The sequence below is a fragment of the Eretmochelys imbricata genome, chromosome 12, assembly GCF_965152235.1.
Source record: "Eretmochelys imbricata isolate rEreImb1 chromosome 12, rEreImb1.hap1, whole genome shotgun sequence".
Taxonomy (NCBI): domain Eukaryota; kingdom Metazoa; phylum Chordata; order Testudines; family Cheloniidae; genus Eretmochelys; species Eretmochelys imbricata.
Window position 1 is genome coordinate 24,510,716 of NC_135583.1, and position 19,130 is coordinate 24,529,845.

Sequence of the window (19,130 nt, forward strand, 5' to 3'; positions counted from 1 at the left end):
TCACTTCCTCCATTCCAAATTAACTTTCAAGTTCAGAGCAACAAATTTAACTCACTGGACTCTAGTTAAAAGAGTATATGAATATGTGCGTCTACTAAACGTATCTTTATGCAGCACAGGGATTCGCCCAGTCACTAGAAAGTCACTAAACAAAACAGGTCACACAGTAATCCCTCTTCCCACCTTTCAAAATTCAACCATATAGAAGTGGAGTAAGAGATTAGATGCAAGAGGGACATTTTAATGTTGTCAAGAAACTCACCCTTCATTACAATAGCATCAGGTTAACAGATGGCGAAGCGTTAACAAAACAAGAGGTTGTCAAGAACTGCTAGAAGGAACACAGGAGGCTTTACAAGGCACCAACAGATGTTCCTGGCTCTGTCAAAAATAAGACACTCACCTATGTATCAAAAAAGGAATTTTATCTTTACAGAAAAGGTGAAAAAATAACTAGATATGGAATATAAAATAGCCCAAATGGGCTTGACAGTACCTGAATTGGTACCCATTTCCCAATTTCGTCTGGTTTCGGTGCCATGAGAGAAAAAAATCTCTTACATACAAGTATGCAGATTTACCCTGTTGCTTTTGATGCAGTCAAGAGTAAGATGGATTTCTGAGAAGCCATTAACCAAGCAGAATTCCAAAAGGAATTGAACTGAAGGTCAAATGTTCAACCTGATGGGTTTAATTGAAAAAAGCAAAGTAATCAAATCTGCAACTTTAGCCAAGTTTTCTTGATTACTAAAGTGGTTGAGCCCACTCATATGCAAGAGGAGATAATACAAGATGCAGGACTCCCTAAACACATAGATTACTTAAAAACAATACAATTCTATAAACAATTTCTGGGCTCAGTTAGCCTATAGTGTTCAGGGAATAAGAAATAATACATTAAGGACTCTTTCACACCTTAGACTACAATTCTGTCTGGCCCTGATAGTGACCAAACACTATAATGTAATTGTTCAGCTGGTGCAAGATAAATTGGCAGTCTCAATACTGTTCCTACTAGACTCTTCACATCACAAGAGTATCATTATCATAAATGGCACTCCTGGACTAAATATATATGAAGCCTGAACTACCCTTTCACTGCTAGAATTGGTGCCTCCACTACATGGTAGAAGTACGTTGGCAGGGTAGCTTTCAGAAGCTTGCACTGTTGTTGCCCAAATTGTGCGACTTTGAGAATAAAGGATTTTACTGAACTGAGATGGCGATCATGCAACTACACAAGTACGACACTGAAAATACTATATCTTTTAATTTCTCAGTTCCAGGATATTTATGAAAGCCAGGATCTCAGGACTGCATGTAGTTTAACAATGTTCAATTAATGCACATTAGAGATCTTTAGAAGACAGAACATTAAAAAATCATAATAGTTGAACAACAAGATTGGCACACAGGCACAATTTTGAGAAAGGTGCCATCTTAACAGTGCTACAAGCATGGTATTAAGATGCTGTTGACTTGCTTGAGCCCTGTACTTGATGTACTTTAAAAAATAGCTATACATTGAAGATATTTTCTGGATTTTATTTAGAAAAAAATTCCATCACAAAACCAAAACCACTGTTTGGACGTGTCATCTTCAGAGTGCATTGCAGCAGCCTCAAGTACTGTCAGAACACACATCTGTTATCTTCAGTTGTGCTAGTATACAAAGAAATAGCATTCTGTACTTTTATAGTTATTTTCAGAGGTTTTCAAAGACCTTTAAAAGGAGCGTGTCTCATTTTCCCCATTCATACAATAAGAAAACTAAGGCAAAAAGAAGTTAAAATAACTTGCCCAAGGCCACACAGTGAGTCACTGAGTAGAGAATAAGCACAGAATTTAGACCTCCCAACCCAATGCCTTATCTATTGGCCCACGTTCTCCTTCTGACAAACAGAAGAGATTTGAGAACTTCTGATATATAAGCAACAGGATCAGGGGGAAGGGGAGTTCAGATGTTCAAAACTCTAAAATTACAAGAGCAAAAGTGGGGACACCATGGAATGTAGTGTCCTAACAAAATTCTACTGCACTGTTACACACACTGGATCTCACCTGCTTTTCCATTCTAGGTTTGCCTCTGTTTGTTCCATGCCTCCACAACCAACCAACCAACCAGGCAGATTTTTCCCTGTTCATTCACCTTGTAATGTCTTCTCTCACCTTGCAATGTTCACTTTGTAAAAGTTACGGTTGTCACAGCTTGGGGCAACTGTACCTGCATTTCCCTTCAGTGGCCTAGCAAAGGATACAGCTCCCCAGCTGTTGCCTCCCTTGGGTGGACACACGAGTCATTTGATTTTTACCAGGGTAAGTCCAGAATGCACAGCTCCCTCCCTTCACTGTGCAAAAACAATCCGCTGAAATAGGTCTGCTTGCTTTCTCTTCAGATACTAATAGAGTGATTGCTACAGATATAAGTTACTACACAGACTTTCTACTCAAGCCTACTTTATTCTTAATGTAAAAAATCACTATTAAGAAACCACATTTAAAAATAACAACAATAAAATAGCCTACATGCATACTAATAAGCTGACCAGATATCACTTGACTCTAGGGGTTTCTTTGTGGGTTACAAATTCATCAGAGCTTCCGCTCACAACAAGCACAGTGTCTTATGAGGCCTCAATAGGCTGACGCCATGGACAAGGATGCTCTCTGTCTGTTTGCTGGATCAGGAGGGTGGCCCCGTATCAGTTTAAAACCCAGGCTTTTATCCCAAAGGCTTTTTTTTGGTCTTGTGGTCTCTGGAGGTGGTGCAGAATCTTTCTGGAGCACTCATGTAAAATCCCCTATGGGTATTTCTTTGACTGCAACTGACCTTCCAGATAACAGCTTTTGAATCTTTGGACAAAAACAGATGGCATGCCTGCTCAGAAGAAAAATTAGGACTTGGTGATATTGCTGAGATGTGATTAGGAGCTTATTGCACTGTACTATATATTCCTTGTAGTGTTTTTAAAGTAAATATATAAAATAAATGCTTGCTGGGTTTAAGAACATTCTCTTAGCACCAGAGGCCTGTATAATACATATGCAAGTATTTCAACTTTCTGTTGTGATGGATTAAATCATAGCAAGATATTAAAAAAACCTTCAGTGCAAACACCATTCAATAGATTTAGTTACTTTAGGGTTAAATTCATTCTCCTCCACATCGGAATCTGAAGAAGAGAGCTTTAACATTTACTAAAGTTGCTAAATTGCATATTCAGGTATTTCTACGTGCTCTTAGAACTTGTAAATTCAGCGTATATCTGGCAAGTCTTGCTCATGCAAGTAGTACCACCAAAGTTAGTGATGGAAAAATAATACTAAAAGTTGCAGTTACCAACGTTTTTCAATTAGAAATATATAGCAAAGAAGTTTAAACAATTAGTAGAAAAGGAAAGTCCTGTACAAATCACAATTGATTAAAAAAAACTGGTAAAGAGATACTTAGAAAATGCGAGCATGTAATGTGGACTGGCAGACTTGTACATAGCTGGCACATTAAGAGAGTCAGCCAATGAAGTTCCTGTATCACTGACAATTTTTGAGAAGTCAGAGAACTAGGAAGGTACTTGCAGATTAGAGAAAGGCAATTATCAAATGTGGCAAGAGCAATCCTGACAGTTATCATAATGTAAGTCAAGTGAACTACTGGAACAAAGGTATGGAAGGCAGGTGTGGAAATTACTACATTTAGGGAGAAGAATAAGCAGCATGAGGATTTACACAGAACAAATCTTGCCAGACAAATGGGATTGCTTTTGTGGATAGTCCCAAACACATTCCATTTTAGGGAGAAACTCAGAAAGCACTAACGTTGAAAGAGACTCAGGGGTGAGACAGCAAATTAGTTTGGAATGCAATTCCAAAATACACAGAAAGTGCAATTTTGGGCCACACAGAGAGAGTATTGTATTACAGAGGAGGCCACAGTCTGCATAAAGAATTGGTATGACCATACCTGAAAAAGTGCATTCAATTTGAAAAACCCACACAAAGAAGAGGAACAATGGTCACCTTTAAAGCCACTGAACATCTATCTGTTGAAAGAGCTGGGGGAGGCAACTTAGTTTGGTGAAAGTGATAAAGTGTTGTGCTCATTAGGGTGTTGGATTAACATTTGTACCATGCTATGAAGATAAAACTTTTATATAAGTGTTACAGCACAAATATTATTTGTGAATGAAGGTAGCTACCAGTCAAGGGTAGCTTCTCCATGAAGATGTTACTTAAAATGGAATGCAAAGTTAGATTAACGTCTCCACCACTAGGCAACCCAATGATATTTCAATTTCTAAAAACATATGAAACCGTGTATAAATATTTTCTCAGTCCCCATTTAATATACATTTCTTCAATTAACATAAAGCATTAAAGAGTTAAACTATTTTTACTAAAAATTGTTCTTTATATGGCAAGGCAATTAAGTTATTTTGGCATGTGCGGCACATAAAGCAGCTGTTGTACAGTATGTTTCACTTTACAAAATATCTTTAATCAGCACAGTGACTAGTTCTGTCATTTATAATTAACGCAAGGAAAATGGCAGGTGCAGCATTAATTAGTAAAATTGAAGTCTCTGCAAGATATGCAGTCATACTAACTTAATCCTTTCTAAGTATAAAAACAAAACATGCTAATGGCTTTGCATCACATAATCTTGGAAATACACTAGCATTTTTTAATAATGTATTTCCATTTTTGTAACTTATGCACCCATATATTTTTCTTGACTTTATGAAATATCTTGCTCGGAAAATGTGAAGAGGAGGAACAGATACTTTTCAAAGGCAAGACATTTCTCTAAAACATCCCAGGAGAATTTGTCTCTGCTATCCAAACACCAAGAAGGAGATTGAATCAAAAGTATTATATAAAATGGCTCTCCTCAGTTGATGCCCAGAATAGATCCTTCAGCTGAGGAAGAGCCCATCTAAACACTAGGGAAACTGCTCATACTCAGTTCCGATATTATTAAAAGCCTAACTGCCATATACATAGTACTAGCATGTTAAGATTTGCAGTGGACCCATAATTCCTATAGGCACCCTCCAAACACAAGACTATCCTGTAGCTGTCATCTTGGAATTATTCCCTATGAAAAATGTTCCCTGCTCACTTTTGCAGTCATGAGATATTTGAACATATCAAAAATCAAAGTATTTCTTCAGTTCATATAATCACAGAATCATATAAATATAGGGCTGGAAGGGGACCTGGGGAAATCATCAAGTCCAGCCCCCTATGCTGAGGCAGGATCAAGTAAACTTAGACAGTCCCTGACAGGTGTTTATCCAACCCGTTCTTTTAAAAAACAAACAAAACAAATCCACCAACCTGCAGTGATGGCAATTCCACAACTTCCTTTGGAAGCCAGAGCTTAACTACACTTATCGTTAGAAAGCTTTTCCGAATACGTAACCTAAATCTCCCTTGCTGCAGATTAAGTCTCTTACTTCTTGTCCTTCCTTCAGCAGACATGCAGAACAAATTGATCACTGTCCTCTTTATAACAGCCCTTAACATATTTGAAGATTGTTATCAGATCCTCTCTCTCTCTCGTCTTTTCTCATGACTAAACATGCTCAGGGTTTTGTTTCTCTAAAACCTTTCCTCATAGGTTGCGTTTTCTAAACTTTTTATTATAACCCTCAGCTCCTTTTCAGCAGTACAACCACCTACACAGTTATTTCCCATTTTGTAATTGTGCATTTGATTTTTTTCTTCCTAAGTGAAGTACTCAGCACTTATCTTTATTGAATTTCATCTTGTTGAATTCAGACCAATTCTCCAATTTGTCAAGGTCATTCTGAATTCTAGTCTTGCCCTCCAAAGTGCTTGCAATACCTCTCAGCCTAGTGTCTCTCCATATACACTCCTCACCATTATGCAAGTAATTAATGAAAATATCAAATAGTATCAGACTCAGGACTGATCCCTGTGGGACCCCAGTACTTACACCCTCCCAATTTGGCAGCAAACCATTGATAATGACTCTTTGGGTATGGTCTTTCAACCAGTTGCGCACTTATATTATTTTAATCTAGACCGTATTTTCCAAGTTTGCTTATGAGAATGTCATGTTGAAGTGTTCCAAAAGCCTTAAGAAAATCAAAATACATTATATCTAAATCTCCCTCCCCCGCATCTGCCTAGCCAGTAACCTGTCAAAGAAGGAAATTCAATTGGTTTGGCATGGTTTGTTCTTGGCAAATCCATGATGGCTAATCCTTATACCTTAATATCCTCCAGGTGCTTACAAAATGATTGGCTAATAATTTGTTCTAGTATCCTTCCAGGTATTGAAACTAGGCTGATTGGTCTATAATTCCCCAGGTTCTCTTTCTTCTCCCCACTTTTAAAGATAGGTACTATGTTTGCTCTTCTGCAGTCCTCCAGGACCTCATCCATCCTCCATAAATTCTCAAAGATAACAGCTAATGGTTCTGAGATGGTTTCAGCTTGTTCCTTAAGTACCCTAAGGAATTTCATCAAGCTCTGCAGATTTAAACACATCTAACTTATCTAAATATTCTTTAACCAATTCTTCCTCTATTTGGCTGCATTCCTTCCTCCTTACTGTTAATATTAATTGTGTTAAGTATCTGGTTACAATCAACCTTTTTAATGAAGACTGAAGCAAGATAAGCCTTCTTGATGTCATCCCTTATTAGCTCTCCTTTCCCGCTAAGTAGAGGATATACACTTTCCTTCATCTTTACTCCTAACGCAGCAGTTCTCAAATTGTGAGTCGGGACCCCAAAGTGGGTCAGGACCTTGTTTCAATGGGGTCGTCAGGGCTGATGTTAGACTTGCTGGGGCCTGAGGCCAAAGCCGAAGCCTGAGCCCCACCACCAGGGGCTAAAGTGGTAGCAGGGCTCAGATTACAGGCCCTCTTCCTGGGGCTGAAGCCCTTGGGCTTTGGCTTTGTCCCTGACACACACACACACACACACACACACACGCATTCCCCCACTCCCCTAGGGTGGCAGGGTTCAGGCAGGCTCAGGTTTCGTCATGGGGTCATGTAGTAATTTTTTTTGTCAGAATGCAGTTGTGGTGCAATAAAGTTTAAGAACCCGGGTCCTAATCTATTTATAGAATCTCTTCTCATTCCCTTTCATGTTAAGCTTGACTACTCTCACCTGGAGAACTTTATCTCCACCATCCAGTTGATACTTGAGCATTGTGTTTGGTCTTCTCAAGTCTTCAAGCTCATTAAACTGAACTCTGCCAATCATTGCCTCTTGCCTTCAGTAGATACTATTTGCTGTATTTTAACTCTGCCTCATACGGGGTTAAGCATCCATTAGAGCTTTGTAACATCACTTCAACAGTTAACCAAAACAGACAATGAAAAAAAAAACCTGCAGCTGGCAAGATCAAGATTGCAATAGTCATGAGCATATTTGTAATCCAACACTCCGTCCATTTGTAAGCAAATTCTCTCTGTCACATTCAATTGTCTTTGGCCAAAATAAGATCATAAAATAAAAAAGTTCAGTAGACCCATTTTTGAAAGATGCACAAGAAAAAGGTTAACTTCCCCACTGGCCAATCTGCAGAATTTACTTAACAGCTCTCTATACATGTAATTGCGTGTGTTTCCTTAGATGTGCAGCAAAAAGGAAATTTAATTGCCTCAAAAATGAGATACGAGATAGAGTTACACAAAATCCACAGTTAAACAGGATCTTACATACAACTGATAACAACCCTTTAACATTTATAAAGAGAACTCTTAAAACTCACCTGTTTGTATCAAGACAAAAATGGATAGAGAAAACTTCCCACATCTACCTTATATAAAAATAAAAAACAATGCAACAAATAAATTAAAAGCCTTTTGCACTATGAACTGTGAGACTAGATGCTACAGATGCATCTAAGACTGCAGAATACTGTACAACAAGGATAAAAGCAATTTGCATTGCTCTGATGTTAAATAACAGTTTCCTCAGTGGGTTGATAGTACCTTTTGCATCTGCAAACAAAAGAACTTCCAAGGCCAACCATGTTAGATAAATAAAAATGGGATGGAAGGCAAACTAATTTGCTGTTTTTCTTGCAGTACTAATTTTGACTTAAAATTGAGTCTTCAGGGAAGGAACTAAATCTCACCACAGTACAGTACCTCCTGCCAACTAGCATATGAAGCAGGACTTCTGACTCACAAAGGAGTTATTCATCCATCTTTCTGACAAGTAGTAAAGGTACATGACAGTGGCTGACAAAACAAAACAAGAATCAAACAAAGGGATTCAGTAAGGATAGAGAGAGGAGTCTGGAGAACACAAAGATACCAGTGATGATAAAATTATTCTAATATACATTGCAAGGAGAGAATTACAACAAAACTCAGTTTTACCATAATTGTTGCTGTAAGAAACCAATAATTTACTAAACAAATTGATGAGTACTTCACAACATTAGACTGAGAAGGCTAGAATATGTACATTACAAAGGAATAACACTTGGTGGGGAAATACGACATGACAAGATGGATACTGGATATATTGGAAGGCTTTTCTTTCAGATCAGACATTCATGATCAGTGTGGGCAGCAAACAGCATATCTCAACTAGCATAAAAGAACCAAGGAGGAGGTAGTAAAGTTTCATCTACAAACAGGCAAATAGCCTACACTGGGAATAGAGTTTATGGTGTACATGTGGGAGTTAAGTAGCATCTACACTTTGTCAGACAGGTGCACCTTTTCTACTAGAACATTTCAGAAAGCAATATTCCACTCTAAAGTGATCATAAACAATTTCAATTCCAAGGTAGCTTTAAGACAATAATAGTCACAATCTCTCTCAGAAGACAGCAGACATGCCCTGCCATATGGTCTATCTAACACAGTTCAGCACATGGGATTGGCTGCAACCGTATTCCTCATTAAAATAAAGGTAATAGCTTCAGTTAGAAACAATCCAATTTGAGATCACAACAAAATTAGAAAGTCAAGTTCTGAAATGTTGTAGGGGCCAAAAATTTTATAACTTATTAGACACAGGATAAATATAATTAAGATTCTGAAAAAGTAAATTAATATAAAAAGGTCCAATTTCTCAAGGGCTATGGTATTAAGCAATTTTTACGATAAAAGTGAACTGAAACAACAGGATCTGGAAAGAGAATTGCTTATGTCCTTCATACAAGAAAGAGCTACGAACTTAAACTTAATCTTCTAACGGTTTAGTAGTTAAGACATTGGTCTGGGACACAGATACTGAAGTTCAGCTCTGCTAGAGACCTCCTTTTCTGACTTTGACCCTGCAAAAAAACTTACTCATAGGCTTAAAGTCATGGATATCTGTAACTCCATAGACTAGCACAGGATCAAACACGCAAGTAAAATTAGGCATGTTCTCTTTCTGTGCCTTAGTTACCTATCTGTAAAATGAGTTTAAATATTTCCCTACCTCACAAGGATGTTGTGAGGATAATATTAATGTTTGAGCTGATCAGATGTATGGTGATAGTCTCCAGGCCAGAATCTCAAAGCATTGAAAACTGAAGGTTTTTTTTTTGTTTTTTAAATAAAGCACTATATACACCTATGAGCTCTACACTACTGATGAACATCTACTTGCAACTACGCATTGTGAAAAATGTGGGAAGTAGCTGCATTAACTATTATGCATGCTATATACAGATTTCTATATATCTGTGGGTTTGATGGATTAGGTTGCTAGTTAAGGGTTTAAAATCAAAGCTTTTGGGTTGCAGAAACCAAATGAATGACTGCAGATAACCTTATTTGATTAGTGCCCAAATGGACAATACTTTGAATCTACTACAGCCTACCCCTTCTGAAGAAATATTTAGACTGTTTTAGCCAGGCATATGGTCCCAGATCAGGTCTTTGGAACAGATAAAAGTCAGCTTGTGAGTTGAGGAGAGACACTCACTGAACTGGGGAAGTCAGACTATCAAGTGGCAGGAGTTGCAGAGGGCATCCTGTCTCACCCAACCCCAAAGCTTGGGGGAGCCTGGGTTAAAGAGAACCTACCTAAACTGGCAACGAAAGGCTAGGTTTAGGTAAGAAATATAACAATTAAACCCTATATGTGTAACTCTGCTCAAGTTTCTATGAACCAATAAATCATATTTGTTTTTGAAGAAGCTGTCCTGAAGCACTGCGAAAGTTTACCCTGGGAGCTTGTGACCCAAACCCAGCTGGCCAAGCTGAGGTAGATACCGTGGTAAATGGGGGTATTGTCGCCTAGGATAAAGTCAGGTGAACTGGGGGTTGCACTCAATAGTGCAGGTGTAGGCCTGTCACTTGGAAGAAGTGCCCATGGGGGGAGGGAGAGAAAGAGGTCACAAGTCATCCCTGAACCATAACAAGCACATTTTGGGAAACAAAGATTCAGAAGACTGAAACAGGATCTGAAGAGGGAAAACTGATTAAGAAGTAAACAATAGACAAGAATTCTTGATTCTTTAATATGCAAAAATCCTTGTTAAGAATCAAAAGTGCCTAGATGAATTTGAGAGCTGATGAAGCATCAGTTTAGGATTTGATCCAAGGAGAAGGGCTTGTTTGCAAATCTGGGCATTAGCAATTTCAGCACCCAGGGTTTTATAACACCCAAGTCACTTTAGCAAAGTTTGCAAAAGGTTTACCAAAAAAAGTACTGCATAGTAATATGCCAGAGCACAAGCTTTCTGGCTTGATGTGATTTATTCAATAATGCAGAATTAATGGAAGGTCTTGAGGGCTTAAGTTGAGAATCAGGTTTAAAAGGGGGGGAAAGGAGGCTCTTAAAAAAAGAACTCTCCTGCCTCCTGGCTTAGCAAGATTCAAAAAGTAATTGGACATTTATACAGATATCCAGAATTGTCATAACTGATCACAACAATTTTGGAAGGGAACCCAGGAAAGAATTTTCTGTAGTATCTGGCTGGTGAATCTTGCCCACATGCTCAGGGTTTAGCTGATCGCTATATTTGGGGTCGGGAAGGAATTTTCCTCCAGGGCAGATTGGAAGAGGCCCTGGAGGTTTTTCGCCTTCCTCTGTAGTATGGGACACAGGTCACTTGCTGGAGGATTCTCTGCTCCTTGAAGTCTTTAAACCACGATTTGAGGACTTCAGTAGCTCAGACATAGGTGAGAGGTTTTTCACAGGAGTGGGTCAGTGAAATTCTGTGGCCTGCGTTGTGCAGAAGGTCAGACTAGATGATCATAATGGTCCCTTCTGACCTTAGTATCTATGAATCAAACCTGACGTTTCAGGTCTTAAACCAAGCTCTAATTATTAGATATTGGGATAAGACTTAATTTGAGGGGTAGATTTACCAAAGGTCACATGGCATGTCAGTGGCTCAACCAGGATTGGGACAATAAGAGTTTAAACTGATGTACAATCAGTATAAAATCCTAAGTGATCTTTTGATTAAATATATGTTTAGAATGTACATGAAATGAGCTGCATTCAGCTTCGTTCAGTTATTGTCAAATCTAGTAAATGCTTCATAGACTATCCCATAACAAAAATGTCAGTTGCTAGCAGTCTCAGCAGGGAATCCAAGAACTGAGAGGGGTAACGAAGACTGAACTTTCTTTTCACCATTAGAAGTGGCCCTCCCAAGTCAGGGTTGAGGTAAATTGGCAGGGCAGCCTAAACTGTACAGTTTTCTTTGTTCTGTGGTTAAAACAGAAGATTTCAAATCTCCAATGTGGTTAATCCAGCACCTTTCACTACCATTAAAGCCACTTTAAGAACTGAAATATCAACTGATTACATTATGCACATAGTTAACAGCCAGATACATCAGAATTGTAAAATAAGCGGATACACTGAAAAAGATGTCTTACTTTCCCATCCAAACTGCATAGCTTTCAGGGAGTTTGGGGACAAAGAGAATGGATTTTCCAGTATCAACATCAATCGCTCCATAGCAGTCTGGTTCAGTTACTCCAAAAGTCCAATGAAAATAAGATTCCTAGATAAATAAATGGAGTGTCATTACTTTATCCGTCAATCACCCTGCCCCCAAAATACTAATACAATACACCAACATACTAACAGTTCATTAATATTAACTCCTATTTATGTGGACTTGAATAAGAACATTTTTGTTTTGTGCATCACAATTTTTGTAGATTTTGTGATAATTTAGACCTCATTTCATTTCACGGTGATACAAACCTTACTTTGGAACTAACAATTATTTCTTATATAGCATGTTATTGTATAAGATTGTAAGCCTTAAGGAAGGATCTATGTCAAAAGCAAGATAAAAGGACAGCAAGAAGAAACAGCCAGTCAGAGAAAGAAGAGGGTAAGACAAGAGCAGAGCCTATGGGCACAGTGTGCCTCTGAATCACAACCCTAAATTGCAGCAGAATTTTGGACAAATTAGAGGGGAGAAGAGTGAGGAAGAAGCTGCAATAAAAAAATGGCACAAGTTTATCAAGACCTGAAATCAAGGGATATTTTGCATTGGGAACAGAAAGGAATGGACAAAACTCAAAGATGAGGCAGACATAGAACAACAAAATTTGACAAGGGTGGGTTGGTGAGGCAGAGGCAAGAGAGATTGGGTAATAAGCCTCCTTTTACCCTCTTCAAAAAGCGACCATAGATTGTGTATCATTCTCCCCTAGATGCCAGACAGAACGTATTAAGCAGCCTGCTGTCACAGAAGATAAAAATTTACTTTCCCACCCCTTTCTTCAAAATGTGAAAGTTCCGTTCACAGAACCGAAGCAGTACTCTAGAGTTTATTTTATAACTGGCAAAGCAGAAAACAGTCTGCTATAACAAAAAGACCCAACTAAGCTTGACTCTAGCTAAAAATCATTCAATTATCTTGATCATCTAATGACAAATCAATGATGTGTTCAAAGTGAAATTAACAAGAAACAAAATCCTGCTTGGGCTAACAAAGAAACACATAGGTACTTATGTATTAGTCAAGTTATAATTTATTAAGTTTAGGTCCAACATGCAAGTTAAAATACATATCCATGCTCTTCCACAGCTTGGGTGTGTTCAGAACTGGCATTTAAACCCATGTGCATATTTTGGGGGGAGATGGGGAAAATCAATAAATTAGTGAAAGATTTTTATCCTGTGTTAGACCACTCATATTTAGCAAAATGCTACACAGTGAGGTAGAAGATTACGGCTTCTATGATCCAAGCCAGACAAAAACTAAGCAAGTCTGAGGATAAAGGCTCACTTTCTACATGTACTGTTATCAACAAATATTTATAATGCACTGGTGCCTAGAGGTCTCAACCAGGTTGGGGCCCCACTGACCTAGGCAACATGAAAACATATAGTAAATAAGCAATTAAAAAGAAGAGCAACCCCAAGCCAAAGAAGCAATACATCAGAAAGATGTATTGTTATTACAATGGTTAATCTAGGGTTTGAAGTAGTCAGTAACAATAAAAGCAATGCCTTTTAAACAGGGTGGAATGTACTAGTCCTTGATTTTTAAAGGTATTTCGGCATTTCTGTGCTCAGCCTAAATCAAGGTGTATGCACCTGCAGGGCAACATGGTTGTCAAATAAGTGCAAAAATACAGAAGTACGACACTACTACTACTACTACAATGGAGCACTGGAACAGGCTTCCTGCAGAGGTTGTGGAATCCCCATCACTGGAGGTTTTTAAGAAGGATGGACAAACACCTGTCAGGGAGGTCTAGGTTCACTTAGGCCTGCATCAGAACAAAGGCCTGGACTTGAGGGCTTCTCAAGGTCCCTTCCTGCCCCACATTTATGAGATTCCATGAAATCTCATTTTCAAAAGTGATTTAGGCACTTAGTCTAATCCCATCAACTGTCAATGAGATTTTGGCTCCTAGGTGCCTATGTTCCTTTTGAAAATGAGGTTTAGGCTCCTAAATTAGTTAGGCATTGCAATCCTGAGGGCAGCAATACATTTAAACATCTGGCCCCTAGTCTAAAATAAAGGGAGGGAAAAACTAAAAGAAAGAGTGCGAGAGACAAGCTTAGAAAAGAAGTAATTCAAGAGTTTGTTTCTGGGTTATGAACCTAAATCTTACCTGGCGAAAGACAATGCCAGTATCAGTGCAGTATCTTTGGGCTTCCTCGCCACCCTGCATCAGAACAATTGCATTCTTCTGGACATCTTTGTTCCCCCTTAGTCGATCACACAGCCGTTTTCTATTCAAAGCAAAGAGTGCTGCTGGCACTTTCAGCGTCTCATTCCCCAACCAAAAAGATGGTCTAGAAAGGATTTTAAAAAAAGATAACTGTATTGTAAAATAATATACTGGTTAATATCATTGCGAGGCACAGGGTTTATTTGAAGTCTAACAGAGAAGGAAGTCAAATCTGAAAAAAGTCATTTGTCAATCACAAAAGTGGACTAGGTTTTAGGATTGTAGAGAGAGAGAGAACCACGTAGTTACAGTGCATGGTATTGCTGAGAGGGAGAATGAAATATTAAAACTTCAGTCGTACAAGTAGTAAATGATAAATAGGTACTAAAAATGAATATTTTTGGCTACAGTTATAGTCCGTAATGTGACACAGAAGTTAGCCTTCTTTAAAGAAAACAGAAGTGACTTTATTTGGGGTGAGGGGAGACATTCAATAAATTACAACAGTGTTAGTCTGCCGAGATATTTGAAATAAGAGCAAACATGGAGAGAGAGAGAAAAATATGAGTTGTTGAGAATAGAACTGAAGATTATATTTAGAATGGGACAGTTTCTTTAACAAATATTACACAGTATCTGGGAAAACCTATAGAAGCTGAACGAAGGACCGCCTAGAAAAGATGGCAGTTGAAATGGCACGCAGAACGACAACATTTTTGATACTCCCTTACTATTTGTATGTATATATGGGATTTCAAAGAAAAGCTATAGTTTTCATATAGATGGCCAACAGGAACATAACCTAAATATCAGTAGCCTACTGTTACACATGACTGTGTGTTTCTTCATAACTGGGTCAGATCATATAGGAAATTGCTGCACAAAAGCAAAGCCTGGATAGTCTTTTAGAAACTTTCTTCAATGATTCAGTTTGTTTGAGTAAAATTTAGAATAGAGATACACTTCTTTAAAAACAACAACAAGAAATATCCTAGCCAAAGGGTAGCTTTACGTAAAATGGATTTATCCATGTTTAGATAAGTTCTTTTAGCTACATCTTTGGCCCAGGTGAAGACTAATGAGTTTGTTTTTATATGATCATTCACTATTTTGCCCTGAATCTTAAAGGAGCTGCTATTGTCTATGGCTGAGTGAAAGAAGAATTGAGGGACACTAGTTAAATAACTCAGGTGTTTAAAATTCCATAAATATATATGTTGCTGATTCATAACCAGCTGAAAGAAAAAAGTCTAAACCAGAATTCCTCTATTTTATATTTACAACAGGGAAAAAATGATCTGGAGCTTCAAAACTGCAGTATTAATAAAAACCCAGGATTAAAGTTCAACTAGTTCTATATAGTTCAACCTCTTTCCAGACACTTTATTGCATGTATTCTTCTCAGCAGTTGGAGGATCATTTTCTACATTTCTGAGAGAGATGATAGTGCTGAATTCAGCCACATTGCTACTATGCTACACTGTTGCTAAAATGAAAAAAATTAACCCACATTAACCTTCATGTATTAATTATAGGCTTTCATGGAAAATTACACGTCCGAAAGGTAACCTTTGATTTATTATAGCTGAGTAGAGCAAACTTTATAATCAGAAATCTAACCAACAATTTCTAACTGCAGATACAGCATAAAGAAGATAATAAAATATTTTATGTTTTATTTTTTATTACACTGTTATATCAGTGTACATTTTAAAAGATGAAAGATAGAATACAGGTATAGGAATTTAGCTGATGATGCATAAAGCTCAAATCTGATTATTTTTATTACCTTCTCCCACAACCCCAGCAACATGCTACGTGATAATTACAGGGACCAGTGAGTCACTAGCTGTGCAGCACATTTGCACAGAAGCACAGAATAAGCGTTCTTTGGGGGCTAACTCCAGCTGTAGGAATGATAAAGCAAATCTATTCAACCCTAGCAATAAATATTCTAAATCTTCAAATAATGCAGTAAAACTTAATTAGAAACTAAGGCCAGTTTCTCAGGTGTGGTGTGGCTGCGTGCATTGCACTGCATTGTTTTATAAGGGGGCTATAAAACCTGTTTACACAGCCCAGGTAGGACCACTGAGCAAGAGACTGAGGCCAGGTCTACACTACCACTTATTTAGGCATAACTTATGTCTCTCAGGGGTGTGAATAAGCCACCCTGAGCAGCATAAAGTTACACCAACCCAAGCACCGGTGTGGACAGCATTATGTCGGTAGGAGAGCTTCTCCCGCCAACATAGGTACAGCCTCTCACGGAGGTTGATTTATTATGCCAATGGGAGAGCTCTCTTCCCAGAGGCATAGCGCATCTTCACCAGACGTGCTGCAGTGGAGCAGCTGCACCAGTGCAGCTGTGCTGATGTACTGCTTCTAGTGTAGACTAGCCCTACAGGAGTGATCCTGGGAGACATAAAGTCAATGCAGGGTCTCTTAAGTCACACGCTCTCCCTATTGCCAGCACTATATGAATAAGAAGGTGCGATTAGCACAAAGGGGACAGTCAGATGCCACACTACTTTTTCAGATTCTCCTGGCTATTATGGTCTGATGTGAGGACAGCCTCTATAACACAGCGCAAGAAGACAGACAAATGTTTTGGCACAACACAGCCTACACTTTCAAGTGAAGAAAAACCATCTTCACTGTAAATTGAGAAAAGTTATAAGGTTGTATGGTGCATCTGATTTTAAAAAAAAACAAACAAACTGATCTCCCTCATCTACACAACCTGGAGTATTCCTGATATGAGGCTGTTATGATCAGATTTTTATCTCCATTAAGTTTATTATAAACTGTCTTTTATTGCATACAAAACCTGTGACTACGAGAACAAACTCAAGGAGTGATAAATATTACTCCTGGGGGAATTCTGTGCCACTTCACATGCACAGAATTTACATCCCCCGCAGATCTCTTTGCTTCCCCGCAGAAAAACGACTTTCCAATGGGGATGCAAAGGGAAGCCACAAGAGCGGTCATTCGACTCTCCCCAGCAATATGTTTCAGGTGCCCAGGGAAGCTGGCAGAGAGGTAAACCACTGTGGGGCAGGGGATGGGACAGGGGAAGATCTGGCTGGTGGCTCCTACCCTGAGCCGGGCTCAGCTGTTAGTCCCAGCTGGGCTGGGGAGGACGGGACTTCCTCTTCCCCTGCATGGCATCTGGGGCCATTTCAGACCCACCCCCAGATTTCTTCCCCGGCTGTAGGAAGCTCTGCAAACTCACATCCCCACCCCCTGCACTTCCTGCACCCATCATTCCTCAGCTGCAGGAAAAGGGATCACTGTACAGGGAGCTGCTCCTCCATCCACCCAACTCCCATGCATCCAGACCGCCTCATACCCACACCCTCCCACCAAGCCTCACCATCACCACCCTGCATTCCATCAAGCCCCTGCCAGCTGCACCTGGATCCCCACCCCACTGAGCCCCATTCTCCCAGCATCTGGACCCCCCAACTAAGCCCCCCACATGCAGACCCTCCTTCTGAGCTCTATCCCCCCACACACTCAGACCCCCCCCCGCTGAGGTCCAACCACCTTCACCCCCCTGCAGAGTCCCATTACTGTTGCATCCAGAATCCTTCAACAAGCCCCTGAGAATCCAGATCCCCAACACACACCCAGATCCCACACTGAGCTGCCCACAGCCAGATTGCCCCACACAGAACCCTTTCAACCCACACCTGGATACCCCCACACTTAGACTCTACCTTGCTGAGCCTGCCTGCCCACACCTGGTGCACCTGACATGGAGGGGCAGGGCCCTAGTGTGTTTCTGGGACAGGCCCAGTCAGGGGTGAAAGTAAGTCTAGGGACTTACTGGTACGGGGCTGGGCTAGGGCCAGCTCTGGCCCCCAGAAGGGGCAGGGCGTCGGGCGGAAGTGGCAGGGCCTCGGGTGGAAGGGGCAGGGCTGGGGCGGGGGGGGTCAGAGCCAGCCCCAGCCCACTCTATACTGGCAAGTGCCTCCTTCCCCCTCCCTGGGGTAACAGCAGCAGCTGGGGGCTCTGGCAATGGTTTAAAGGGCCCTGGGCAGTCGCGGCAGCTGGAGCCCTGGGTCCTTTAAATCATCACTGGAGCCCTGCCACTGCTTCCCCAGGGCTCTGGGGACGGGGCTCCGGCCGTCACTACCGCCCCAGGCCCTTTAAATCGTCCCCGGAGCCTGCCAGAGCCCTGAGCGGCGGCGGGGATCCAGGGACAATTCAAAGGGCCCAGTGCTCAGCCACTGCTACCGCCCCAGGCCCTTTAAATTGCCGCCCCAGCCCCGCCACTGCTACCCCCAGGCTCTGGCAGCAATTTAAAGGTCCGGGTGCTCCAGCCGCTGCTAGGAGCCGCAGACCCTTTAAATTGCGCCTGTATGGGTGCATACCGGCTTACTTTCACCTCTGGGCCCAGTCCTTGAGCTGTGTCAGGGTTGGGTACAGCCTCACCGCTAAGTCTGTGTCCCAGGGGAGGTGGAGCTGCATAGTGACCTCCCACCTCTGTGCAGCCAGTAGCCTCTGCTCCCCCATGACATGCTGAAGACTCCAAATTTATTTGACAGTTAAAATTTACAGAATTTTAAAATATTGTGTGCGGAATTTTATATTTTTGGTGCATAATTTTTAATTTTTTGGCACAGAATGACCTCAGGAGTAAACTATCAGTCTACAGACAACTACAATTGCTAACCTCATTCCGAGCCATTTTACAAAGGATCTTTTACTAGCAGTTGAACATATTGACTGAAACGTTCATTAAAATAAGGATGAAAATGAATTCTTCTGAGAGCATTTTTACATACAAGCAAAGTTCTACCCTCAGTTGCATCTAAGAGATGCCATGATTACACTCCATTGAAGTCAATGTGACAGCATGGATATAACTGGCAACGTAATTTGGCACGAATACAAAACTGTGGTTTAAAAAAAAAAAAACTATCATGTTGGACTTTACTTTGTGGCTTCTAAATAAAATGAGATTAGCGGAGAGTGCTGGACCCCCACCAGCAAGGTTTGTGGGACACAGCAGGGTTTGGTTGAATGTTTG

The 19,130-nt window shown here is 40.2% G+C and overlaps 1 protein-coding gene across 3 annotated transcripts in view; it reads right to left on the reverse strand.

The window, feature by feature from the left end:
* Window positions 1-19,130, reverse strand: part of PEPD (peptidase D) — a 223,290-nt gene that overhangs the window by 200,163 nt on the left and 3,997 nt on the right. For all 3 annotated transcript variants that reach the window (XM_077831255.1, XM_077831256.1, XM_077831254.1), the window contains exons 2-3: window positions 14,030-14,213; window positions 11,825-11,952 (exon numbers count right to left, since the gene is read on the reverse strand). In XM_077831255.1, the coding sequence (XP_077687381.1) occupies window positions 11,825-11,952; window positions 14,030-14,213 (312 nt within the window). The remainder of the gene's footprint in view (window positions 1-11,824; window positions 11,953-14,029; window positions 14,214-19,130) is intronic.